At 50.0% G+C, this 25,141-nt stretch overlaps 1 protein-coding gene across 3 annotated transcripts in view; it reads left to right on the top strand.

Moving 5' to 3' along the window:
- Positions 1-25,141, top strand: part of CPNE2 (copine 2) — a 59,891-nt gene that overhangs the window by 19,884 nt on the left and 14,866 nt on the right. For all 3 annotated transcript variants that reach the window (XM_075101949.1, XM_075101951.1, XM_075101948.1), the window contains exons 3-10: positions 4,890-5,069; positions 8,296-8,370; positions 13,235-13,306; positions 17,445-17,528; positions 20,398-20,487; positions 20,830-20,928; positions 22,935-23,021; positions 23,790-23,849. In XM_075101949.1, the coding sequence (XP_074958050.1) occupies positions 4,890-5,069; positions 8,296-8,370; positions 13,235-13,306; positions 17,445-17,528; positions 20,398-20,487; positions 20,830-20,928; positions 22,935-23,021; positions 23,790-23,849 (747 nt within the window). The remainder of the gene's footprint in view (positions 1-4,889; positions 5,070-8,295; positions 8,371-13,234; positions 13,307-17,444; positions 17,529-20,397; positions 20,488-20,829; positions 20,929-22,934; positions 23,022-23,789; positions 23,850-25,141) is intronic.

Genomic DNA, 25,141 nt, shown 5'->3' with positions numbered 1-25,141 from the left:
GGTCTCCTCCTCCAGCCACTGTGGTGCCAGCATCTGTGCTGGGTGGTGGGGCTGTGGCACCAGCTGATGCCAACAGAAGGATTTCTGCTTGCTGTTCTTTCTAGCTGTCACATTTGTCCCCAAATACAATTATTTTGTATTGCTGAGCTTAATAAGAACTTAAAAATCTTTGTGAATCAGCCTTGGAGGGGGTGGGGGAAGGAGGGACAATAAACCACAGGCTGAGAAGTGACGTGAATATGGGTGATGTTTAAATGTTCTGCCCGATGATGTCATCTCACAGAAGCCATGAAAGAGCTGGCCTGTGATGCCAGGAGCAGGGACACATAGCTCAGCCGTGCTGCTGCCTTTGTGCCATTCTGTGTCATCCAGCCAGTCCCGCGCCTTCAGCATGAGCTTTCCTTGGCACTTGGGAGAGCACCTCCGAGTGTTGAAGCGTCAAGCATCTCCATGTGCTGGGCATGCTTGAAGGTCTCTACCCAACCTCCCTTCAGACACTGGCGGACTCCCTGGCTGCGTTCACTGAACACAAGGGCTGTTGCTGGAGGTAATTTGCTGATTTTGTGCTTGATTTGTAGAATCAAGACTCTTATCCAAACAGATATCTTTGATTAGTCTGGTTGCGTCTTAAAAACCCTTGTGCTCTTCTGCTCTTAGGTGGCAGAGCCACCTCTGCTCTTTATAGGGAACACAGACATGTAAGTGTTGGGGGCGAAGGGGAAGGCAGAGGCTGATGGCATGCTTGTCTCCTGGTGGAGGTGGTGTGAAGAGGCCTTGTATGTGATGATCACTGGCAAGGTGACTGGTGCTCATCAAACCAAAGAACAAACCATGTGCAGCAATCAGCTGGGGCTTGTGATTTTGTTGTGCTTCACTCTGAAGATAGGCAGGAGATTAAACGGTTTAATCTGGGTGTGGCAGGAAGCCCCATGACTCCAAAGGGTTAGCTCAAGACACGTTGGCTGGGTTTTTCTTCCCCATCCCTAGGCCACCCCTTCCATAGCAAAGCTGGAGATGGGACCTCAAATTATCTTCTCCAAACTAGTGCTTGGGAGTGAAAGGACTGGTTTCCCTTGAGTGGCTTTCTCTTTGAGTGGCTGATACACAAAAAGGCTGTGCTGCCATCCAACGAGACCTGGTCAAGCTGGAGAAGTGGGCCGAGGGGAACCTCATGAAACTCAACAAAAGCAAGTGTTGGGTCCTGCACCTGGGGAGGAACAACCCCATGCACCAGTACAGGCTGGGGCTGAACTACCTGAAAGCGGCTCTGTTGAGAAGGACCTGGGAGTGATGGTGGACAGCAAGCTCACCCTGAGCCAGCAATGTGCCCTTGTGGCCAAGAAGGCCAATGGTATCCTGGGGTGCATTAAAAGGAGTGTGGTCAGCAGGTCAAGGGAACTTATCCTCCCCCTCTGCTCTGCCCTAGTGAGACCGCATCTGGAGTACTGTGTCCAGTTTTGGGCCCCAGGGAACTGCTGGAGCAAGTCCAGCGCAGAGCTACGAAGATGATCAGGGGACTGGAGCATCTCCCTTATGAGGAACGGCTGAGAGGCTTGGGTTTGTTCAGCCTGGAGAAGAGAAGACTGAGGGGGGATCTCATCAATACTTATAAATATTTGAAGGGAGGATATCAGGACGATGGGACTGGACTCTTTTCAGAGGTGCCCAATGAGAGGACAAGGGGCAATGGGCACAAGTTGTAACACAGGAAGTTCCACTTCAATATGAGAAAAAACTTCTTTCCTGTGAGGGTGACAGAGCAGTGGCACAGGCTGCCCAGAGAGCTTGTGGAGTCGCCTTCCCTGGAAATATTCAAAACCCGCCTGGATGCAGTCCTGTGCACCCTGCTTTGGGTGCTCAAGCAGGGTGGTTGGATGAGATGATCTCCAGAGGTCCCTTCCAACCCCTACCATTCTGCGATTCTGTTTCTAGCCATTTCTTTCTTTCCCTTAGTCCCCAGCTTCCCAGTAGTTCAGAGAACAAGGAAGGAGCTAAAATCCATCTCTGTTGCCTGTGCAGTCTTGTCTCCTAGGCTTGAAAGGGGATTTGCATGAGTTGTGCTGCTGAAATAAGGTAGAGCTTGTGGTTTCCCCCTGCTCCTGGTCCACCACATCTCTGAGCAGACGTCTGGCGTCCTTTGGTACAGGGTGGCAGCAGAGAGGGAAGGATCTCTGTGAAACTGCATGGCCCTGGCCAGCTTATAGAACACTGGTATTGATGTATTTGATTCCCCAGAGTGCAGCAGGTGGCTATTCTGGGAACACAGCATTTACTCTAGTCGTTTCCTGGCAATTAAGACAGACTAAATGACCAACTTCAAAAAACACTGTGATAGTTGGTATATATAGCAAACTCACCACATTTCCATTCAGTCCCTCCAAAACCTGCCTCCTGTGCTGAATAAGTTTATTTGGGACTAAGGTACGTGTTTGTGGTTTGTTTTTCTTCTTCTTCTTCTTTTTTCTGCTCTGCTGTACTTACTCTTGGCTCCGTAGCTCTGGCAGCCATCCCACTGTCCCGCAGCCTGGTACTGCCCAGGGATACCAGCACAGGGGCTGCTTTCCACAGAGGTCTTGTCCTGGGACCTGGGATGCGCAGGTGGCTCAGCCTTGCCTGGGAGCGGGTGTCCTGGCTGTGAGACAAGGCAGGACGCTGGCCAGGGCTGTGGCATGGCCAGAGGCTCCATGCTGTCCTGCAGGCAGATGGAATGGTCTTCCCAGACAACAAGGGCAGTAGCTTTTGATAAAATCATACTGGCGAGTGCCTGCCTTTCTTTCTCTTTTAATAGCCCCTGTTACCATATCCTGGGATAACAGGGTGATGTGGCAAAAGGCTGATGCTGCCAGCTCTTGTGCCAGTTCTGGTGGGCACATGGCTGTTCCAGCTTGGATGCTCGGAGTCGTCAGCAATTCCCATGGGGCTACCTGGGCAGGACGCCCTTCACCAAAACTGGCTGCCACCCCTTAAGATATCAATATGATATCAGCAGCTGTCCTCCTGACAAAGCTCCTACCTGGTTTGCTTGCTGGAGGGTTTCTCCCCACGCTGAGGGTGTTCATTTCTTGTTCTGTGCTCAGGTTCTGCCACCAGCATCCCTTCTGCCCATTTTAGCTTCATAAGGGTAGGTTGCATGTTGGGCTCCAAACTTGCCATTTCTTGGTGCCTCTTGGGATGGATGATGGCCTGGTGATGGGTCCTGACACTAGAATTCAGTCCCTTCTTGGCCATTGCCTTCCAGAAGCAAATACACTAGCTTTTTTCAGCCTTGTTTTCCCAGTTTCTGCCACTTTGGCTAAAATTGTGGATTGCTGTCTTTGTGAGCTGGTGCTGTGTCGTGGTTTAGCCGGCAGCTCAGCCCCACACAGTCGCTCGCTCAATCCCCCACTGGTAGATGGGGGAGAGAATCAGAAGGGTAACGCTCGTGGGTTGGGATAAGAACAGTTTAATAATTAAAAGTAAAAGAAACAACAACAGAAATGCAATGTAAAGGAGAACAACGAGAGGCGCAAAGCCCCGGGGGAGGGGGGAAGGGAGGGGAGGGGAGAGGGGGAACGAACCGCCGAAACAAACCGCACGCGCCGCAGCCGCTCACCGCCCGCTGACCCGGCGCCGCGCTGCCACTGCCCCCCCTCAATATACTGGTCATGGTGTCACGTGGTGTGGAATGAACCTGCCATTGGCCAGTCGGGGTCAGCCGCCCCCACCATGGCCCCGCCCCTCCCAGCCCCCCCCCCGCCACGCGGCAGAGCGCGGGAAGCTGGAAAGGTAGCCGACCCCCACAGTGAGGAGAATTAACCCCTTCTCAGCCAAAACCAGCACACGCTGGAAGCCCGGCCTGTGCTGCTGTCCTCCCAGCCCTCCTGCAGTCTGAGTTATAGTGCTTGGGACCAAAGCTCCATTACAGGAGGGTAGCATCCCAGGATCTCTGGTGTGGCTGTCCCGAGGATGTTCTTTTTTTTGCCTCATGCAAGGTTTTCTGTCCGCCTGTGCCATTCTGCATCGTAAACCCACACTTCCACTGGCTGCCTGCCAAATTTCCTTTGCTCTTATTGCTGCTCTTGGCTGTGGGATGCTGCAGACCGCTGTGGTGCTTCCTCTCCAACAGCAGGTTCCCCACGTGCCTTCCAGTTTTCCATCATCCTTGCTGTGCTTGCCCTTCCGAGCCATTGAAGCCATCATTTCTTCCATTTCTTCACAATAGCTCAGCTTGACGAAGCCTTGTCTTCTGGGTCATTCCAGCCTGTTGTTTCTCCTATTGCTTGATGAACTCTATGAAAAAACGGCCTGCAGTGATTTTTTTCCCCTCTTTTTTTTCCATGGAAGGGAAAGAAAGAGAAAACCACATGAATGTTTCGGTTTGAGGTTTAGAGGGAAATGCTAGAAGGTTGCTGTTCTGCCTTGTGACACTTTTTTTTCTTGTCCTTGTGTTAGCTGCGCAGCCTGAAAGAAACAGGTTTGGCATTACAGCTCTGAGTGTCTGGCTGAGGACTGGACGTGTGTGAGAGCATCAGCTTCTGGGAGACAGAGGTTAGAAGCCACCAAAGACGCTGGCTTCAATGAGCCTTGAGTCCACACCAAGCCTTGGCTGGGTGGGTGCTCCTGTCCTGGCTGTTGGCTGGGGTGGGTTTGTACAGCCCCATGCTCCCCGTCCTCAGGGGTGCAGCTCTCTGCAAGAAGTGCCATTACTCGTTTAGACAGATCCCACTGTGCATAGAGTGGGTACTATGGCCTGCATTTAGGGATAGCTGTGCTGAGTGCCTGGTGCTCTCACTCTCTGATGGTCACTGCAGGGTATCTGGGTGCCTCTGGCTGAAGTCAGAGAAGGGACGTGGCAGTGACACAGATGCAAGATCCACATGCCCAAATGCCTCTTTTTTTTTTATTTGCAGCTCGACAGGACAGAGACAGCTGTGAACAACCTCAACCCAGCTTTTGCCAAGAAGTTCATTGTCGACTACCACTTTGAAGAAGTGCAGAAGCTCAAGTTTGCCCTGTTTGACCAGGATAAGTCGAGCATGCAGCTGTATGAGCATGACTTCCTGGGTGAATTCTCCTGCACGCTGGGCATGGTGAGTCTCTGAGGTCCCTACAGGTTGCAGTCCTCCAGCAAAGGGGCCCCAGATCGCATCAGCCTCAGGGACATGGCGGGATTAGAGCTGCTACTCTTATCTGCTGTAAAGTTTGCTGTGTCCTTCCTGGCAAAACTAATTTAATTTGCTTATCACACTTCAACTGTTAAGGTTGAACTGTTTCACATTAGGGCTGTTGGCTACTTACCCAAGTCTAAGCTAGTCATAGTGTGGGCTTCTGCTGGTGCCTGCAGAGAGACATCAGCTTCAAGCTTTTGGAAGTACTTGGGTCTCACCATGGGTTATAGTAAGAGCCCTGATAACCAGCTTGGATTTGGACTTGGGAAATTTCCAGAAGTTTAAAGTTAGGATGCATTGCAGTCTACCTTTCTAATTCAGATTTTTTTCTTTTTTTTTTTTTCTCTCTCCCCAAAGCTTTGTCTGTTGTTATTGTGTAGCAAATCATCTCTCCTACTTTAGCATGTTGGTGCAGGAATGTGTCTTCTGCTCTTCCTGTGGAAAAGCTTTCAGGACACAATACGATTTACAAGCCTTTGGAAGGTCTTTGTGTTCATGAGCCCAGACCCTGTTAGAAGTTGGCAGCCACATTCTCCAAACGTCTTTGTCCTCTGAGCTTGCTCTGACTCAGAGGCAAGGAATGAGGAGGACTTTTTTTCCATCCTTTGTAGCATCCGGCTGCTCAGGGCTGCTGTGGTACCTGGCATAAGTGCAGGGGCTGGGAGAAACTGTCTCTGTTGTGCTTGATGCTGGAAACCTGAGGGAAGAAGGTGCTGTAATAGGTGGGTTGGCGTGGACAGCCAGCCCAAGGTGTTCAGGGAGGCTTATGAATATTACACAGACTGCAGTACGGCACTGCACATGTCAAGGTGGGGGCCGAATGACCTTACCATTGCCAACTTAAGAGCTTGGCGTGTTAGAAGAGCACTGACGTTTACAGAGTTTGATGTTTAACTTCTGGGTTTTTGTAAGTGCTCTGTGATGACCTAATTCTGCTCCTGCAGAAGTTAAGGGGCAGTGCAGGCAACAACCCAGGCCAATGTTCAGTGATTTAGACCAAACCCATCCTTTGCTGTTAGTTCTGTTGCTGGAATGCAGCCACCTCTGGTGTGGGGCAGTTCTCCAATGCTCCTTGTGAAGGTCATGGTCTTGGTGGAAGCTGCAAGCGCAGAATTTATGGACATAAGGAAACAAAGCTGAAACCTTGCTGTTCCTAAGTGTGGCTCTGCAGAAGTCCAGGGCTCTGCAGGCTCATGCCAGAGAGAAATGTTATCCATATGCACTTGGGAGAAAGGTGGGCTGTCCTGCTTGTTGGGGCTCCCAGAAGAGCCCAACTCTTTCTGGTGCTGTGAAAGGTGATTAGCTCAGAGCATGAGACTGGTCAGGCCATCCTGGGGCTATGGTAATGGTGGGGACTGGGCAGCTGTTGGCAAGTCTCACATCCAAGGTGCTCACTCAGAACAGTTGATGGTTTAGCCATGGTGGCTCATGGGCATGGCATAACTGTCTACTGTGCAAGTATTTACACTCTGCAAAAGAGAACTTGGCTTATATGTGTGCCCAGTTTTTGATGAGTTTTTGCAGTGCTTCCTGTGTGAGCTTCTTGGTGACCACAAGACACCAGCTTGAAATGGAGGGATCTTCTAATTTTCCTTTTTTCCCTGAAATTCTCTGTTTGCCTCCTCTCCCTGTGGCCAGCATGGGCTTGCAGCACAGGCCGGTCATGGGGAAGAGGTGGATCAGAGGGGTAGCATGTGCGCAAGGGTGCCACGAGGGTAGGGGTGAAACAGGGTGGAGGGGGGCTTGAGTGCAGCCAACCTGCTGTGGGTTTTCTGATGTCTAGATCTTGCCTGGTGAGAAGTTTCCATAAGCCTGCCCAGTTTTGAGGCACGAGCACCTCTTAGAAGGGAAGGAGTTTAGCAACAACAGCCCAGCGAGCATCTGACTTTTCAGTTTTGAGTTTGCATTGGACCCCTGTCAGATTAGCCAGATTATTTTATTTCAGCTAGTTAGGTCTGTGGTAAGATTTAAAAGGATGGCTGGATCGTTTGCAGGCCTGTAATGACCTCTGCGGCCAAATGAAATGTAACAGGGATCAAACTGCAGGCTGGAGGGTGTCCATGGTTTCTGCTAACCAGGGTTGTGAGAAGATTTCGCCTCCTTGTGCTTGGCGTAACACGAACATCTAGTTATACTGCCTGATGATTCCTATGCATTTATGGATCAAAAGCACCAGGACATAGCTGGCTAGCCACAACGAGAAAGGGTTTTTGCCTCGAAAACTGCAAGAATCTTAGGATCACAGAATGGTTTGGTTTGGAAGAGACCTTTAAAGGTCATCTAGTCCAACTCCCCTGCAATGAGCAAGGACATCTTCAGCTAGATCAGGTGGCTCAGAGCCCCATCCAACCTGACCTGGAATGCTTCCAGGGATGGGGCATCTACCACCTCTCTGGGCAACCTGTGCCACCCTCATCGTAAAAAATTTCTTCTTTATATCTAGTCTGAATCTACCCTCCTTTAGTTTAAAACCATTACCCCTTGTCCTGCCACAACAGGCCCTGCTAAAAAGTGTGTTTCCATTTTTCTTATAAGCTGATAAGGCAACCAAAACTCAGTGAGCTAGGAAAAAATCTAAAGGGGTTTAATTCAGGTCCCAGATTGTCCTGCCTGGCCTCTTACAAGCCAGAAATGAAGAGGGGGTGATGACCCCTGTGCTTTGCTCAGCAGCAGCTGTGCAGGGGGTCAGAATTATGTGGGGGAGAGCATCTGTCTTGTAATCAGCATTTGTCCATGGAAGCGTGGCCTGAAAGCAAGTTGCTGTGAAGGTCATGTTAGAAGTATTTAAAATGGGGTATGAAAGGTTGAGTTGTGATTTTGCTGGGAACAAATTATGGTCCTTTGGCTGTGTGAGGTCCTACTGACCTGCTCCACGCAAAGAGCTGGTCCCTGGGGTTCTACGGGAGATGATGCTTCAGCCTCTTGCACCGTCACTGCCCTGCACTGTTCAGCTGCTTCCCTGCACCCCATGGATTCGGGTGACGGTGATGATATTCACAGTATCATGGTCATCCCTGAGTATTATGTCTTTCTTCTACTGTTGTGAATGCTTAATCTGAATTAGCTAACATGAGCAATGATCAGTTGCTTATGAGTCTGCTTTTGATCACTTGTACAATCATGACTTCATTTGCTTTGGCTTTTCTAGATCGTCTCCAGCAAGAAAATAACAAGGACTCTGCTTTTGGGGAATGGCAAGCCAGCTGGAAAAGGGATGATAACGGTACAGTTACTCCTTTATGTTACCTGCTGAGTGTGTAAAGCTGGATAATAACCTGGGGGCAATGCAGGGCTCTCACCTGAGGTCCAGGAGGCTGGGGCTTATCTCATGAACATATTTCCCTTTGCCTCCCGTTTTCCTGCCTGCTTTGGTCTGTTTGGAGGATGATTCTTTTAGGGCAGGGACCATCTTGCCTGGTACCCAGCACTGTGAGTCTTCAACCTCTGCTTCAGCCTCTGAAATAAGAAAAACCTCAATCTGGAGAAGTACAAAGTAAATCTATGCTGCTGCTGTTTGTTATCTGGTACAACATGCCTGCTCAGCCCTTCCTGGAGCAGCAGGAGGTAAGAGAGCTGATTCCTTTGTCAGCGATGGGTGATTTTGTTTGTAGGAAGAGGATGGGAGCTGTGCCGTAGCAACGACTCTCATAGCAACAGCTGCTGCTCCTGATGCAGACCCCTTCAGGCAGTGGCCTTCCTGCTGCGGATCTCTTTAGTGATGGGTTTTTTTAAAAAGAAAAGACTAAATTTAGGTGTGTTTCCCTCCTGCCACATCTCCCATCCTTTTTGAATCTCTTCTGTGTTACTGGTTTTGCAAGATGCACAGCCAGGCAGCAAAGGTGTAGAAGAAAAGGCCAGCAAAGAGTTAAGCTTCTGTCAGATTTAAAAGCACTGGAAGGATTTAAAAGCCCAGGACCTGGCTGCTACAAGGGCATCTCCATTGCTGCTTGCTCTAGAGGCTGGAAAGTTGCTGCCAGCTTTTGTTTTTTAATTGCTGCAGTTAGTCTTTAAATGCAAGAGAAAAAGCCACAGTGAAGTTCACAAGTCATGTCTGATGCCATGTGCCATCGCTGAGGAGTGGGCTCTCGACATCCTGTCCAACACTTGAGTGGGAAGAGCTGGACCATATGAAAAGTTTCCAGTCAAGTTCAAAGGTTACATGCTTTAAAAAGATGAAGGTCCAAATATGTCGCTAATGTGTCATTAAAAATCAAAGGGTCTGAGGCATCTGCTTCATTTTGTACCATTGATGCAATTTTCTGATCTGGTTTGTTTTTTTCCTTTGGCTTGATGATGACGATAGGATCTTGTGCATTGGGCATCTTTCCTCACTGCTTGGCATGGTGCTGGAGCACGGGCTATGGACACCAACCAAGGAGCAGGCTTTTGCTTTGGACTCACTCATATTAAACATGGAGTTTGGAGTAAAAACCTGCCTTCCTCACCCCCATCCCCTTCAGTTTTGCCCAGGTATCCTTTTTCTTAACTGAGATGCCAGAGGGGTGAATGCAACAGAGCTCAGGGACCTGCAGGGTACTTAAAGAGCTGGCTGATGTCATAGGGAGACCTCTCTCAATGATTTTTCAATGCTCTTGGGAATCTGGAGAGGTCCCAGTTGACTGGAAGCTGGCAAACATTGTCCCAGTCTTCAAGAAGGGCAACAGGGATGACCCTGGTAACTATAGGCCCATCAGTCTCACTTCTGTGCCTGGTAAAATTATGGAGAAGATTATTCTGGGAGTTATTGAAAAACACCTGAAAGACAACACGGTCATTGGTCCTAGCCAGCATGGGTTCACGAGGAGAAAGTCCTACATAACAAATTTGATTTCCTTCTATGACAAGGTCACCCACCTAGCTGACCAAGAAAAACCAATCCGTATGACCCTTTTGGAATTCAGTAAAGCTTTTGATACTGTCTCTCACAGTATCCTCCTGGACAAAATGTCCACCACACAGCTGGATAAACCTGTAATGCAGTGGATGAGCAATTGGCTGATGGTTCAGACTCAGAGGGTTATAGTAAATGGCGTTACATCGGGCTGGTGGCCAGTCAGTAGTGGGGTTCTGCAGGGATCCATCTTGGGGTCAGTACTGTTTAATCTCTTTGTAAGTTACTTGAATGCAGAACTTGAGGGAATAGTAATTAAGTTTGCTGATGACACAAAATTGGGAGGAGCTGTTGACACCCTCGAGGGCAAAGAGGCCCTGCTGACAGATCTGGACAGGCTGGAGAGCTGGGCAATCACCAACTGTATGAAGTTTAACAAGGGCAAGTGCTGGATTTTACACCCGGGGCACAGCAACCCTGGATATACATACAGACTGGGGAACGAGAGGCTGCAGAGCAGCTCCGCAGGGGGGGACCTGGGGGTTGTGGTCGACAGCAAGTTGAACGTGAGCCAACTGTGTGCCCTGGCAGCCAGGCAGGCCAACTGTGTCCTGCTGCATTGCAGCTGTTTGAGGGAGGGGATTGTCCCGCTCTGCTCCGCGCTGGTGCGCCCTCACCTCGAGTGCTGTGTGCAGGTTTGGGCACCACAGTACATTAAGGATATAAAGCTACGAGAGAGTGTCCAGAGGAGGGCCACGAAGTTGGTGAAGGGTTTAGAGGGGAAGCCATATGAGGAGCAGCTAAAGCCACTTGGTTTGTTCAGCCTGGACAAGAGGAGACTGAGGGCAGACCTCATCGAGGTCTACAGCTTCCTCACAAGGGGAGGAGGAGGGGCAGGCGCTGATCTTTTCCCTCTGGTGACCAATGACAGGACCCAAGGGAATGGCAGGAAGATGTGCCAGGGGAGGGTTAGGTTGGATATTAGGAAAAGGTTCTTCACCCAGAGGGTGGTGGAGCCCTGGAACAGGCTCCCCAGGGAGGCAGTCATGGACAGTGCCAAGCCTGGCGATATTCAAGAAGCACTTGGACAAGGCCCTCAGAGACATGGTGTGAATCTGGGATTGTCCTGTGCAGGGAAGGAGGTTGGACTTGATGATCCTTGTGTGTCCCTTCCAGCTCAGGACATTCTATGATTCCATGAACAGAAGAACCTTGGCTGGCTGGATGGGATTGCGTGGGGGGTCCCTAGGTTTGGAGAGATGGGGAAAATCCCGAAGTTGTGTTTGTAGAAATTAATCCTGAGATCTTGCCACATGTGACTGCCAGGCACAGTGATGGTGGTGTTGCTATTGTCCATGCTGGCCAAGAGAAGATGAGAGCAGCAGCCTGCAGCAGTGTGGCAAAAGGACATACTTGCTTTGTCTGCACAGTCTGGCTTTTGCGTAGCCTCCAGTGAGCCCTAAAATGCTGGATACCAACTGGGCCTGCTTTTGTAGGGATCAGAAAAGGGCAAATTTTATTCGCTTCCCTACAGCTGCTCTTCCTCATATTGGTTATGGTGACCGTGTATGCCCACCGAGGACTAGGTGCGTGAGAAAACCAATGCCATGGCTTTGGAATAGAGAACTTCTGACTCCATGACTGTATGGGGCAGAGGGGAAAATTTGGTTTTGCATGCGGTGAACACGTCCTCTGAGGACAAAAGAGCAATGTCCTCCCTGGAAAGGCTGGGAGGTTGCTGGGGAGCTGCAGCTCATCCCCTCACCCAGCTGCCCAGGCAGATTCAAAAGCTGCATCTCTGCCTCCTCATCTCTGCAAACTCCCCGCTCTCATAAATGCCAATAGCCCTCTGATTGCTTGTTCTGCAGAAAATTGTTTCCTCAGTTTCTGCAAGTTTTTCTAAAAGCCTTGCTGTAATTATGCTGTGTATCTCCAGTGAAGGCCAGGCTCCTTGTGAGTGCTAGCAAACAGCCATGCTTGGGAGCACCGTGCATGAGGAAAATGTCCACGCTGTGCTCCCAGCCATGCTGGTGCTGCCTCCTGCCTGGGGAGGATGCTACAGCCAGGGATGCTGTGGGATGGCTCAGCCCGCCCCGGGGAGTGGAGGAGGGAGAGGTGGGGAGCAGATGTTTTGGCAGGACACAGCTTTGAGGAAAAAAATACAAGTGATTCAGAAAACGGCTGGTAACAGAAGTGAATAAATGTGTTTTTTAGTTATAAGCATTCCCTTTCTTAAAATACCAAGAGACTCATTAGACCATGTTCCAGACAAAACTGGCCCACTGGTGGTTGGCAGCCGAAGCCCTTCTGAAGTGTATGTGAACAAAGTCTCTTAAACTGAAGTAATCTGGGCTGCACTCCTGCCTGCTGTAGCTTCTCAGGAGTAGCAACTGAGTTTTCATCCTTGGGGCTGTGATCGTTCAGAGATATGGCTCGAGTCCTTGGTGCCACCGGCATCTCCCCCAGGGGGTGGGGCAGCTGCTTTTTGCTGTGCCCAGCCTGGGACATGGGGGACAAGGTGGCACATCTTGCTGGCAAGGGTTTTTATGGCTCATGCTTCGTCTCGGCTTGGTCCTTGGAAGCTTCGCCAGGTCCCAGAGTATGAAAAGCTGCCTGAGACAAGCTCAGGTGTGACACCCAAGAAAGGGGATGAGTTTGTTCCCAGAATCTTTGCTTTAGATCTGATGGCACAGGGAAAGGAGGCCACTTGGGGTGTCGTGGCACCCCATTCTTCCCTCAGGTTGTCTATTCAAGAGGCTAAATAGTACCTGTTGACTCCCAGCCTAGCAAATGAATGTGCTTCATGTGGACCCAGCCCAAAGCACGAGGCTGTGGATGTTGGTGGATGTCACAGGGACTCCAGCCACAGCACCAGCATCGTAGCTGGTAGCCTGCTGAAAAAAAAAAGTATCCTCTTTTATTGTAAAGCGAGTGTATCACTGCCTTGGCGCAGGGTAAATTGGCAATGCCAATCCAGGGGAAGTTTGGGCTTTTTCTCCATCCTTCTCCATTCTAGGGAGAAACTGGGAAGAAGGCTTTGGTCCTAAATTGATCTAAAAGGTAAAATCAGTTTAACTCCTCAATAGTGAAATACTGCGTGCATTAGATAATCCAGTCTCTTAGCTGAGAAATGGGTTTTGCAGGATTTGTCCAGGTATCTTCAGAGTGTGTGTCCTCAGCGTCTGGCTTCTCCTCTGGCTTGATGTTCACTGTCTTTTTGTGCTGAAAATGAATACAGCCTTCCCTTGTCTTTCAGATAGCTGCCCAAGAGCTCTCGGATAACAGGGTGATTACTCTGAGCATGGCTGGCAGAAAACTAGATAAAAAGGTGAGTGGTGTTGTGTCTGGGGAATGCAATATTAAACTTCTGTCCTTCATAGGCTAATGGATATAAAGAAATCTCTGCTTTGGGGTATAGCAGTTACAGAAAATAGTCCTACTGGAGAAAGTGTTAGGGTGAGACTGGAGGGGTTCAAGTCCTGGCAGTGCCACTGGCTGCTGGGTATGCCTGTGCCTCAGTTTCCCTGTTGTCATGGTATTCCTTTCTTCATCATGCGCGTTGAAATTGAAAGATTATGTGTGGCACAGGATCTGTGTACTAGCATGTTTTAAAGACACCAGATTTACTACTTCAGTGGCTGTCATTTGGAAATGTCTCCTGATGGAGCTGGCAGTTTTGATGCCCCTTGAACCTATATCTCAGAAGTGCTCAGAGCTCCTGGCTTGTTGTCTTCAGCATCTCTGGAAGTGGAGTAAACATCTGCTTGTATATCAAACACTAGGGTCTGTCTTTTCTGAGGAAGAAGTGTTGACCTCGTGGAGGCAGGTAGTGCATTAATTTTGCTTTGGATGTCATACATAGGGAGCTATGAGCCTTTCTAACAATGTAATCTGACCTTATTTACCAGGCAACTAGAGCTATTCCTCTTAAACCAGTGCTGTTGCTAAGCAATCGATAGGAATATTATTTTTTCCTTCTTTCTAGTCTCTCTGGATCTTGTGTTACTGGCAGGATAGCCCTCAGTTTTCAAAGCAGGGTAAAACAAGCATCCAGGCAGAAGGGTTTTTGCTGGGGCAGAAGACGTGGTTTGTCCAGTCCTGTTGTCCAAACCAGATGGATGCCTGGTTTATCCAAGTGTTTCTCCCAACTGTTTTCTTGCCCCCCCCTGCTTACCCAGCTTAGTGCAAGGAGCCAAATGCCTGTGTTAAGAAATCCCCAAATAACTCAATTTCACAAAAGGGCTGGAAGATGTCCTTGAGCTGGTGGCTTACTCTGAGACATGGCTGAGAGTCAACCCCATGCACATCAGTGAAGACATCCCTAATGCAACAGTTTTCTTCCAGCATCCCAAGAAAAATCCTCTACTCCCTTGCAAAGCAAGGGATGGGATTTCACAGTAGGCTTGGTGCCCTTCCTTCGTGCTTCAGGGTCCTTTTGCAGCTGCGTCCATTGTGAAGAGTAGGTCCAAGGACGCGGTCCTCTCTGCAGCACTGGTACCTCAGGCATACATCCACTTGCATTGGCAACTTCATCAGTGGCATCACTGGCAGGAGTGGCCTTTCTAATCTGGTCTGCAACCAAGTTCCTCTACCAGATTATGCAAAGATGATGTCTTTTGACGTTCTTCAACTAGGACATGAGACCTGTGGGTCTGCCGCCCTTCGGACCCACAGCCAAGGTACGGAAAATCAGCATCTACCTGGTTACACTGGGATAAGGACTGTGAATAATCCTATTCTTTCTGGGTCTCCTTCCAGTTTATCAATAGGTGTGAGCAGAAAGTTCCCTCCTCAGTGACCGCCTGCCATCACCAAGAGCTAAGAAGGTTTCTTTGCTGATTCCTGTTACACAGCACAGTGTTGCAGCGCTCAAAGTCCTGCTCATGGGCAAAGGATGTTCATGTCACTTCACACAAATTAAAATGGTCTCTGAACAAGGAAATTGGATGAAACACAATATTTTTTGGTCATTATTGGTCATGGATGAAATGCAACTGTGGGAGCTGGGTAAAACATTTAAGCTTGGGAAAGACAGCAGAGAAGTGGCTAAGCAAAAAAATACAGGGGTAAGGCTGCAGCCTGGCAGGGTAACACCCTCCTGCACCATGCAGCACATAGCTGGGGAGCATGGCCAGATGCTCAGACATCGTGTGAAAGGATCAGATCTCACAGGATTTCATGGTGGGGCCATGGGATCTTCTTGCTGCACACACTGAGCTGAAGCTGTGACCATCCCTTACAGGCAACTGTGCCACAAACCCAGCCTGGAGCCATGCTTGGCCCCCAAGCAGCTCCTTCTGCCATGACCACCCTGAAGGGCTGGGACCCCTCTCGGGCTGTGAGCAGGTCTGTCTCCCCATCACATGTCCATGGTTTATCCACCCATGGCTCTCTACCTTGCTTTAAATGCTGAAGCTGCACCATGGGATCATGTCAGCAGCAGAACCAGCCTCAGGCTCTTGTACCATATGTCAGATCAGCTCTTGGGAGAGTTGTTTTAAGAAAAAATGCCTTGCAGAAGAAGAGGTGTTTTCACCTGGGACCAGCCCTGATGAACCTGGCCCCAGAACCATGGCTGCCACCGCAGCCATGGGGATGGCAGGAGGCCAGCAATGCTTCAGCACAGCTGGGGAGAGCAAGCACTACAAGCCAGGATGGGTGCTGGAAGCTGTGGTTTGGGGAGCTGCATCTGGTGGAAGTGCCATCTCCACCCTCCTTGTCCATGGTGTGCAAGGACCAGTTTGGATGATTCATATTCTTGGGCCAGTTTGCAGATTGATCTGGTCTGCTGAGCTCCTTTGGTTGCTCAGTTTCCACCTCCTGCCAGGCTTACAGGGGTGAGATGTTTGTGGTTTTGATGTTTTAAAATAGCAGCCCGCAATCCTGTGGCTTGGAGGCATCTCCTGCCCTGCTTTGAATGGAGAAAGGCTGACCAGACTTGCCAACCGGGCTGCTCCATGTGGGATGGCAGCAGACATCCTCCAAAGCTCCCTGCTGTCATCTGAGCCCATGCTTCCACCAACCCATGCTGGGTTGGTGCTGATGAAACTGCATTGGGTTGCAGGTTAAGCTGGCATAGGCAGGGGTCAGGCACCCACTGCTGGTTCTTTAATCCATCAGTGAATCTTGAAAGTGCCAAGTCCAGGCTGTGGGTGAGCAGGATCGGAGCTGTGTGATAACCCTAACCCTGCAGAAAGAATGGCTAGGTTTTCTCTCCTAAAAAGATGAGAAAAAGGCTAGGTGAAAAATAGCCTCATGTCACCAGACAACCTCCCTGTGAGCCTTTATAGTCTGCTTTTCTGGCAGAAGAATTTTGACTGAAGCAGGTTATAGTTTCTCCAAGCCAAAACACTTTACAGTGATTTACTTTCCTGGCTAGCTTTGGAAACAGGATTTGGATAGAAACATTAATGGGTTTTCTGCTGGGGCATCACTAGAGCCTGTGTCCGTCACAGCTGCCACCTCTGGGCTGGCTGTGGACAGAGGCTCCTGGGGTGTCCATGTTTCCTCCTACGCCATGAGCAGCCTCCTGCATCCCCACCACATCACTTGGAAGCCCAAAAAGCTCCTGTTCAAACCCATAAGAAGTTCCTCCAGCTCTTTGCAGGACTCAGGCAGCCACCTCCCTCTGGGAGGAAAACCCAGCCGAAATGGCTTGAGTTCTCAGTAAATAATTTGGAATATTTTGGGCTTGGTTTCTTGTTAGCCACTTCTTAGTTTTTCTGAATGGGAATGAAAATCTGCTTAGGAATGCTGGAGTTTCCCTGTGTCGGTGCCACTGGCATCACCTTCCTCTCTGGGCTGTGCGTGTCCCGAAATAGCCCCTGTGCCAATATCCAGCAGGGACATATGTGCATGTGTACATATGTCTCATAAACAGCCACCTCTTATTGGGGGAATATCTGAGGAGACGCTGGCAGGAAAGGCAGCACACACTGACTCAGGGCTGCGTATCTCGGAGGGTGTTACATGACCTCTGTCAACACCAGGGCAGCTTGCTCCTTAAAGATTTCCTCTGCTACCACTGTGTGTAGGAGGGTGATTTTTTTTCCTTTTTCCCCCAAGACACTCATGCACTTCATAATTCTGTTTTTCCTTTGAAGCTTTGGATGTTTTTCCAAGCTCAAGCGCAGCTGCCTCCCAGCTGGGGTTGTTTTCCATGGCATCTGCATCCAGAGAGCTGGCCGGGTGGTGAGTGCTCGCCAGCAGATCCCATGGGTGTGCACCAGCATGCTGACTTGCCCACCACATCAGTGCTGAAACACGGAGTGAGTGTTGACAGGATTCGTGTGACCTGGATTCGGAGGGGTGGCAGGGGTGCTGCCTGTTTGCCAGTGTGCTGGAGCTGGTCTCATGAGGACATGAGGTGTCTGCAGAGTTGGCAATGCCAGGGAAGAAGGTGTCTCTTGGACCATCTGTCACTGCTTGCAGAGCACCATGTAACCCATCCTGTTCTTCTCCCCCAGGACCTGTTTGGAAAATCAGACCCCTTCTTGGAGTTTTATAAACCAGGTGACGATGGGAAATGGATGCTGGTCCACAGAACGGAGGTGAGCGCGATGCTAACCCAAGCTGCTGAGACACCACCATCCTTACATCAGCTTGTCTTGCCCTTTATAGCATTGTCTCATCACTCACCCATAAAGTGGGATGGGATCCAGGGATTTCAAACCTTACGACTGCCTTCACCGTGTCCAGCTGAGGCTGCTAGACTCCAGCAGATGAAGATTTACTGAGGCCAGTAAAATCTTGAGATCTTTTCTGTGCTCCTGCAGAGAGGAAGATGGTCTTTTAACCTGTGTTAACCTCCTGGCTCAGCCAGGACATGGGCTGTGCCCTGGACCACTCACCGTCCACATGCAGGAGCAGCGGGATGAGCTGTGACCTGGGGAGATGGTGGAGAGAGGTGGTCGGAGGTGGTCCAGGGAACAGTAGTGGGGAAAGGTTCAAACAAGCATTTGCCAGATCCTCAGCTAATTTGGAAGGATGCTCAGGTGTCTCCAGCTTCAGCGCATGAACACTCAGGCTTGTGTCTGTTGGAGCCGGACCACTGGCGGGAGAGGTTGAGACGTGTACCAGGGTCCCAGTCATGGACAGTTGACCCCTCCCTGTCCCTCATTTATACCTGCTGCGATAGTTTGAGCTGAGCTCCCGTCTGGTTATGTTCTCAAGCTGCTAAAGCCAGTGATATTATGGGTAAGAGGCACAGCATGGGCAGGGAGAAGCAGGCTGGCTTCTGCTTTAGCCTCAGGCTAAAGTACTTTTCAACTGCTTTTTTACCCCCTCCACAAAGCTTGTTTCAAGGCTTTGGTTTGGTTTATTTTTTTGCACATAGCGTCTGGCAGCTGGCAGAAAGAGGAGCGGGTGATCGCCGCAAAAGGAGCTCACAGCAACCTGTTGGAGGAAGAGGGTCCCATCACACCCCATCTCACGGCCCTCTTTTTCCTGTCCCCATCTCCCACCCTTCTTTTTTCCATCCCCATCTCACTCGTCTCCTTTTCTTGTCCCCTCAAGGCTTGGTTAAGGAGTCCTGTTGTCCCACTGCAGCAGAATGCTGTGACAAAACACAGTGGGAACTCATGCAGAAGGAGAGGGTGGTATTTATTTACCAAGTGTCTCCATACATTGGGTTTTTACACTGCTGGGCAAAGACCATGAGGATTTCCTTCACTCACACACCCATGTGCACACAAGCATCAGGACATGTGTGGCACTGTGTCCTGTAGTACTGATATGGGCTGTCCTTTTAACCCTAGATCTGCTGGTTATTTTCTGCTGCTTTCCCACACACGTTTCTGTGCATTCTTAATTCATACCAGCTTTAATATTTCTCTTGTATTTCTGTGGGAGCAGACTGGGACCTTGTTTGGTTGTTTCCTCCTGGTTTAGTGTGGGTAGCTGGGCTTTGACTCACCAAGACATATTTCTCAGACGTGGGGATTTTAAGTGACCTCCAGCCCTTCCTCCGGGAAGAGGCATGGGAATTGGGAACATGACTCCACCAGCCATTACTGGGATTTCTATAAGCAGGTCGGGTTTATGGGAAGCAGATATATATACTGATTTTTTCTCTGAGTTGCTGCCCAGTTCCTCCACTGTCCTGTCTTGCTGGATAAGGGTCTAGCCAGGTTTTCTTTCAATTAATGGGTGCTCCAAAAGCCTCCTTACCAGCCCCAAATGTATCCCACTGCCTTTGGAGGAATGCCATACTGGGTGACTATCTTTGTGTTTTGAGGCCAGATACGAAGAAATAAGGTTCCCCCTTCCTGCAGCTTTTGTTGAGGGAATATAACCAGCTCTCAGTCTGATGCTGGCATTTCTCATGCCACCACAGAGGTGTCTGGCAGGGAAGCATTAGTGCACTCATTGCAGCTTGTTATTTAAGTACAGGTGTGAACGCCCAGCTGGGCGCCGTGCGATGGAGATACTGGATCCTTCCCCACCCACCCTAGGGTCACAGCAGCTGGCAGTGTACGGGCACCATCTCGGGGTACGTGGGCTCCCCCTGCTCCTCCCAGCCTCCCGGAGGAGGTGTTTACAAATTCTTGACTAAACTGTGCTCACAGTGTCAGGGTTTCCCCTGGTCTCATGTAAGAGTCTGTCTCTAAAACAAGATGCCCATTTCAGGTCTCGCGTGGCTGTTTGCCTGCTGCAGCAGCCACAGACCTCATCCTTGCTGGGCTGTGCTGTTGCTGCTTTTGGCTACAAAGGCCCAAGGTCCTCCACACCAGATATCCCCATGTTTACCCTGAACAGAGAAGGGTTAATCTGCTGCCTGGGTCTGACTTTCCTAATATTCATGTGAACAGCTTTTTGAGCACAACACATTTGTGAAAGCAGGTCCAGACCTGCCCTGCAGCCATCTCCAATGTACACGGCACGTACCTGGAGCCTGGCAGTGTTTGTTTAGGTTTCCACCAAGTGATTGCATCCTCTCAGGAAATGTCAAAAAGCATCAATTAATATTTCTCCAGCTCAGGCAGCAGGTGTTATGCAGATGAGGCAAGAGAGCTGGACGTGCCCAGGGCTGTTTGGCTTTCCCGCCTAATTGCGGCATCCCACTGCTCCATCTTCTTAGTGGTCAGACCCCAGATGGATGTAGGCTGTGCTGGGGTGCTGGGTGGTAGGAATGAGTAGGAAGCGGGTTTGTTTAACTGCCCCTGAAAGTGGTTAAATCACCCAACATGATGCAGATGAATCTGTTGTAACTCATGCATGCTACAACCTGAGAAGGGGGAGCTGCTCTATTTAAGTGAAGGAGGCAGAAGAGGGCTGAGATGGGGCTTTCTGCAGCTTGCCTGGCCTGTCCTACCAAGAACCTGGTCCAGGGTTGCTCTTGGTGACATGTCCCCTACTTTGTGCCAATCTCCCCTGCAGACGTGCCCATTGTAATGGCATCCCTCCATTCCCACCCCGCAGGTGATCAAGTACACGCTGGACCCTGTCTGGAAGCCATTCACTGTGCCTTTGGTGTCACTGTGCGATGGAGATGTAGAGAAGCTGATAAAGGTAATGGGGGGCCCTTCAGCTTTTATCATGACGTGGTGCTTGAGGATATGGTTTAGTGGTGGACTTGGCAGTGATAGGTTAGTGGTTGGACTCAATGATCTTGAGGGTCTTTTCCAACCTTAATGATTCTATGATTCTATGATGGTCAGCCTCTGGGATCGATCATTAAACATCTAAAACCCTATGGCTTGTTTATCAAAAAAACCCAAACAAACTAAACCAGAACCACCCCCAACCCCTCCTTTTTGGGGGTCTCCAACAGAAGAGGTTGGGAACTTCAGCAGGTCTCCTCACAGGAGATAATTACTGCATCTCAGGCAGATTTGTGCTCCTTCTACCTAGGTGATGTGTTACGACTATGACAGTGATGGGGGACATGACTTCATTGGGGAGTTTCAGACCTCGGTGGCCAGGATGTGCGAAGCCCAAGATGCCTTTCCAGTAAGTGGTGACATGTTTTTGGGGAAGAATGAGAAAGGGGCTCCTCAGGGCTGCCAGTGGATTTTGATACTTGCCCTGAGACCCCCAACCTGTGCTGAGAAGAAGCCAAGCCCAACCCCTTCTCCCCCACCTGCACCATGAGTGACCCAGGACATGGTTGTAGCTAAAGCATCTGAGCTAGAGGGATAGATAAGGCAGTCTTGGCTGAAAATAGGGCTCTGCTGAGATGTGTGAAGCAGTACCCATGATTTGAGGGGTGCCCTGGCGTTTGGGGGGTCTGAAGGGGAGGTGTGACATGCTGCTGGTGCTGTGTCTGCTGCAGGGACAGCCTGGTCCCTGGCAGTGCCAACTCCAGTGCAATTCCATACTGGTTTTGTGGTCTTCCCCACAAAGTGCTGGCCAAAAGCCTTGGCAGGTGCCACCTGACTGAAGGTATATCATGAAAACTCCTGGATAAGCAGAGCTTTTCACTGCCATCATCACGAGGATTACAAAACCAAGAGGAGGTCTTGGCCAAGACATGGGGGTGTGTAGAACACCATGCGTGGTACAATGAGAAGAGTTTCCTGTCTGAGGAAACTGAGGCATAAAGGCATGAAGTGTCCTGTCTAGGACTGTGCAAACTGATGGTGCCAGAGGCAGGTGTTGAGCTTGTTTTCCCACTGGATTTACAACCTACCAGCCTAGCAATAAAATCACCTTTTCTCTCCATGGGACCCTGAGAGATGCCAGATAGAAGAGATTAAAACTCTCCTTGCTGCATGCCTGTGCTGCTGTGCCCCTGTACATAACATGAGTCCAGCTGGGGACAGGGTCTCTCTGCCTCTTCCGCTTGCCTGGCTTGTCGTGAAAGGCTGAGTGCCCTCTGTTCCCCAGTAAAGCTGTTCCCCAGCTGATGCCACTCTCTGAGTGGAGCTGCCATGGGTTCTGGGTGGAGGAAGGTGGCTCCAAAAGCAAGCGGCTGCTGTTCTCCACTGCTACGTATTGCCCTTCAGCATCCTTCCTCCCTGGGATGGCTCCTTGTGACCTGTCTCATCCTTTCACATGGCCATGCTGATGAGGGTAAATACAGAAGTAGGGACGGAGATGCTCTTGCTGTAGACCAGGCATGACATGCTGGCATGCTTGCAGGCGGGAGCAGCACCGTCCAGCCACAGTCTGGCCAAGATGGGGAAAAGGTTCATTGCCATGTCCAGGGCCATCACTGGATGGTCTGAGCCCATCCAGGGGTAACCCTAGATGGACTGAGCAGGTCCAGGGCCATCACCAGGCTGATCTGAGCATGATGCTGGCAGGGGGTCACTGTCCCATGTGGGATCCATGTGGACCTGTGTGGGAGCTACTTGCTAGCAGGTCTGGGCTGGACCATCTGCCTGGAGTTATTCAGAGTTAGGGGATTTTATCAAGAGATCTGTCTTTTGATTTTGTTCAGTTCTTGAAATGCAATGTTCACATTCAGGAAACTTAAGGATTTTAGTATTTAAATGTTCCCATTTTTCTGCAGCTGGAAGAATGGACGTGACTTTCTCTCTGAGCTTGTCCTGCCCTCTCGCCCAGACCAACCCACATATAAACTTTATTCTTGGACAAGAGTTTGTATTCAGTTTTAGATTAAAAAAAAATATTGCAGTAATTTTCTGAATATTCAAAAGTAATTTTGTTTTCCAAGAACTTTTGAGGAATTAGGCCTGCCCTAATTGTTCGTGTGTTTGACCCATCCCATCCCATAGACCCCCGTAGCCTCATTGGGGTGTCTTGGCTGCCATGTGCCTGGTCCTGGGCAAGTTGAAAGCCCCTGGGAAGGAAAAGCAGCCCCTTCCCAAGCAGGTTGTGTGTCTCCATTTCCAACATTAAATATCAGTAACTCGCTGTGATTCATTTGTGTCTCTTCAGCACTTTGAAACACGTAGAGGGATTCTGCCTGCAGGATGTAGCCACTGGTGGCATCTGCAGCCACGTGGCACAGCCCAGCTCTCACACCAGTGTCTGCCTCTTGTGTGTTACAGCTTGAGCTAGAGTGTATTAACCCCAAAAAGCAAAAGAAGAAAAAGAATTACAAGAACTCTGGGATCATCATTGTCAAGTCCTGCAAAGTGAGTACAATGCTGGGATGTTTCCTTCTGCTCCTCTCCAAGCTAGGGTCTTCCCAAGCTCCCACCAACCCTTCTGCCTCCAGCGCCCTTGCGTGTCCAAGAACAGGACCTGCAGAGCATGAATAAAACTGTGATCTCCTTTCTGCTTGGGTTTCTCTCCACATGGAGCATCTGATGTACCAAGTCACTGGTGCCACCCCACGCCTGGGTGGCCACAGACCCAAGAGGAGATGTTGTTCATCATGGACAGCATCTGCAGGAAGCTCAAGCTGTAGGCACCTACCAACTGCTTGGTGTCTCCTTGGGAGCAGGGATTGGGTGTGGGTGGGAGAGGTCCTTCTTCTGAGCTGAGGTGTTGGGGAAGTCCTCCCTTTGCATGGCAGTAGCACAGCGGGGAAAGCACTGACACAGCTCTTCCCATATCAGATCTGCAGGTGGTCTGAGATCATTTTGGCCATGGGGAGAGGATCTTCCATTCAGTTCAGCATGATGGACACTTACAGCTCTCAGGGATCCCTGTCCAGGCCTCCCACCCCAGCTTTTGACCAACTCACGGCCCTGCTTGGCCCCGTGTGCCTTGTGAAGTGCCAAAATGGTGCCATGGGAGACCCAGGTGGTTCTTCCCATCTGCTTTGCTGCATGGCTGAAGGTCCCCAAAGGCTCAAACTCCACAACCTTGGGCACTTTCCACCATGTTGTGGTTTTTTTTGTGTTGTTCTGCAGTGATGAAGATTGCCGAAACACTTTTAATTTTTGTTTTTCTTTCAGATAACCAGAGATTTCTCCTTCCTGGACTACATCCTGGGAGGCTGCCAGCTGATGTTTACCGTAAGGACTTTTGATAGTAACATGTATGTAATGGTCAAAACTAGGAAAGGGAGGTTCTGCATGAGATTTGGCACCAGCTTATGTGGCTTTTCATGGCAATGAAGAGCTGCCCTGTTTTGCTGTTAAACCATGTGCTTTTAGGGCTTTGGGGGTCATTACTACCATGCTCAGGTGCACCCAGCAGTGTGGAGGGAGCTGGCTAGACTTTGGCTGAAGGTCAGACTCCTGCAAAGACCTTCTGACCCTTCACAAAACATTACCAACTTCTCTCCCCAAAACAGAGTTTAATAACCCTCCAGTTTTTTATGGGAACTCTGCTTATTTTGAAGCCAGCTGAGAGGCTTTGGACTGTTAATGAGATGGTTTTCTGTATGTTTACTGGCATTTCCACATTCTTTCAAGCTGGACTACAACTTGTCAAGAATAACTAAACGAGGACATTACAACCTTGAGTAAAACTGCCACAATGCAGAATTGGGATTTTCAATTTCTGCAAACTTTTCTGGTGCGGTATCCGGAGAGCTGCGGGCACTCACAGTATTTCAGTTTGTATTTTGTTGTTTCATCTAAATACATGGTGGGGGAGAGGAGGAGGAGGAGGAAGAGTTGCCATAGGAACAGGAGCGATTGGGAGAGCTTTTTGTGTGCCAATCTGCTGCTGTGTGCTAAGGTCTTGGTGTTGGAGAGTGAATAGAGGAGAAAATCATTAAGTTTATTGGTCGCATGGAGCTCTTGTGTGAATTAAGCTTGTATGTAGCAATATTCCTCCTCATCTACATATCTGCTAGTTGTTGGAGGGCTTCTCCCCCTCCCAAGACATCTTTGGTCCAAAAACCTGGGTCAGTTTGCCATGGGCGCAACACTGCACAGAAATGCCTGAGCTGGGAGGAAGATGCTGCCACATGCACCCCTGCAATTTGGAAAGGCCTCTGGTGTCCTCCTGCAAGGAAGATGATGGGGAGAGGAGGGCTGAAGCTTCAGAGAAGAGAGGCATTGTGCCCAGCTGCTTGCCTCATGCTAGAGGCAGACCAGCTGCATCTGTCCAAAATTTGTTGCCTGAGTGCTGCTCTTGGTGACGTTGCATGCACGAGCGGGGCACGTGTCTGTCTGACTCCACTGAGCCCCCTTCCCATGCCTCAGTTTCCCTTTTGCTCTCTGACCGTGCCCATGGTGGCTCAGCAGGAGCTAGGCACACAGGTGTGGGTGTTACAGAAATGAGCCGCAGGCTGGTAAGGCTGTAAGGTTGCTTGATGAAGAAGTTGGGTTTTCATGGAATCATAGGGTGGTTTGGG

Source organism: Phalacrocorax aristotelis, chromosome 8, assembly GCF_949628215.1.
Source record: "Phalacrocorax aristotelis chromosome 8, bGulAri2.1, whole genome shotgun sequence".
NCBI classification, from domain to species: domain Eukaryota; kingdom Metazoa; phylum Chordata; class Aves; order Suliformes; family Phalacrocoracidae; genus Phalacrocorax; species Phalacrocorax aristotelis.
This window is presented reverse-complemented; position numbering and strand designations above follow the sequence as displayed.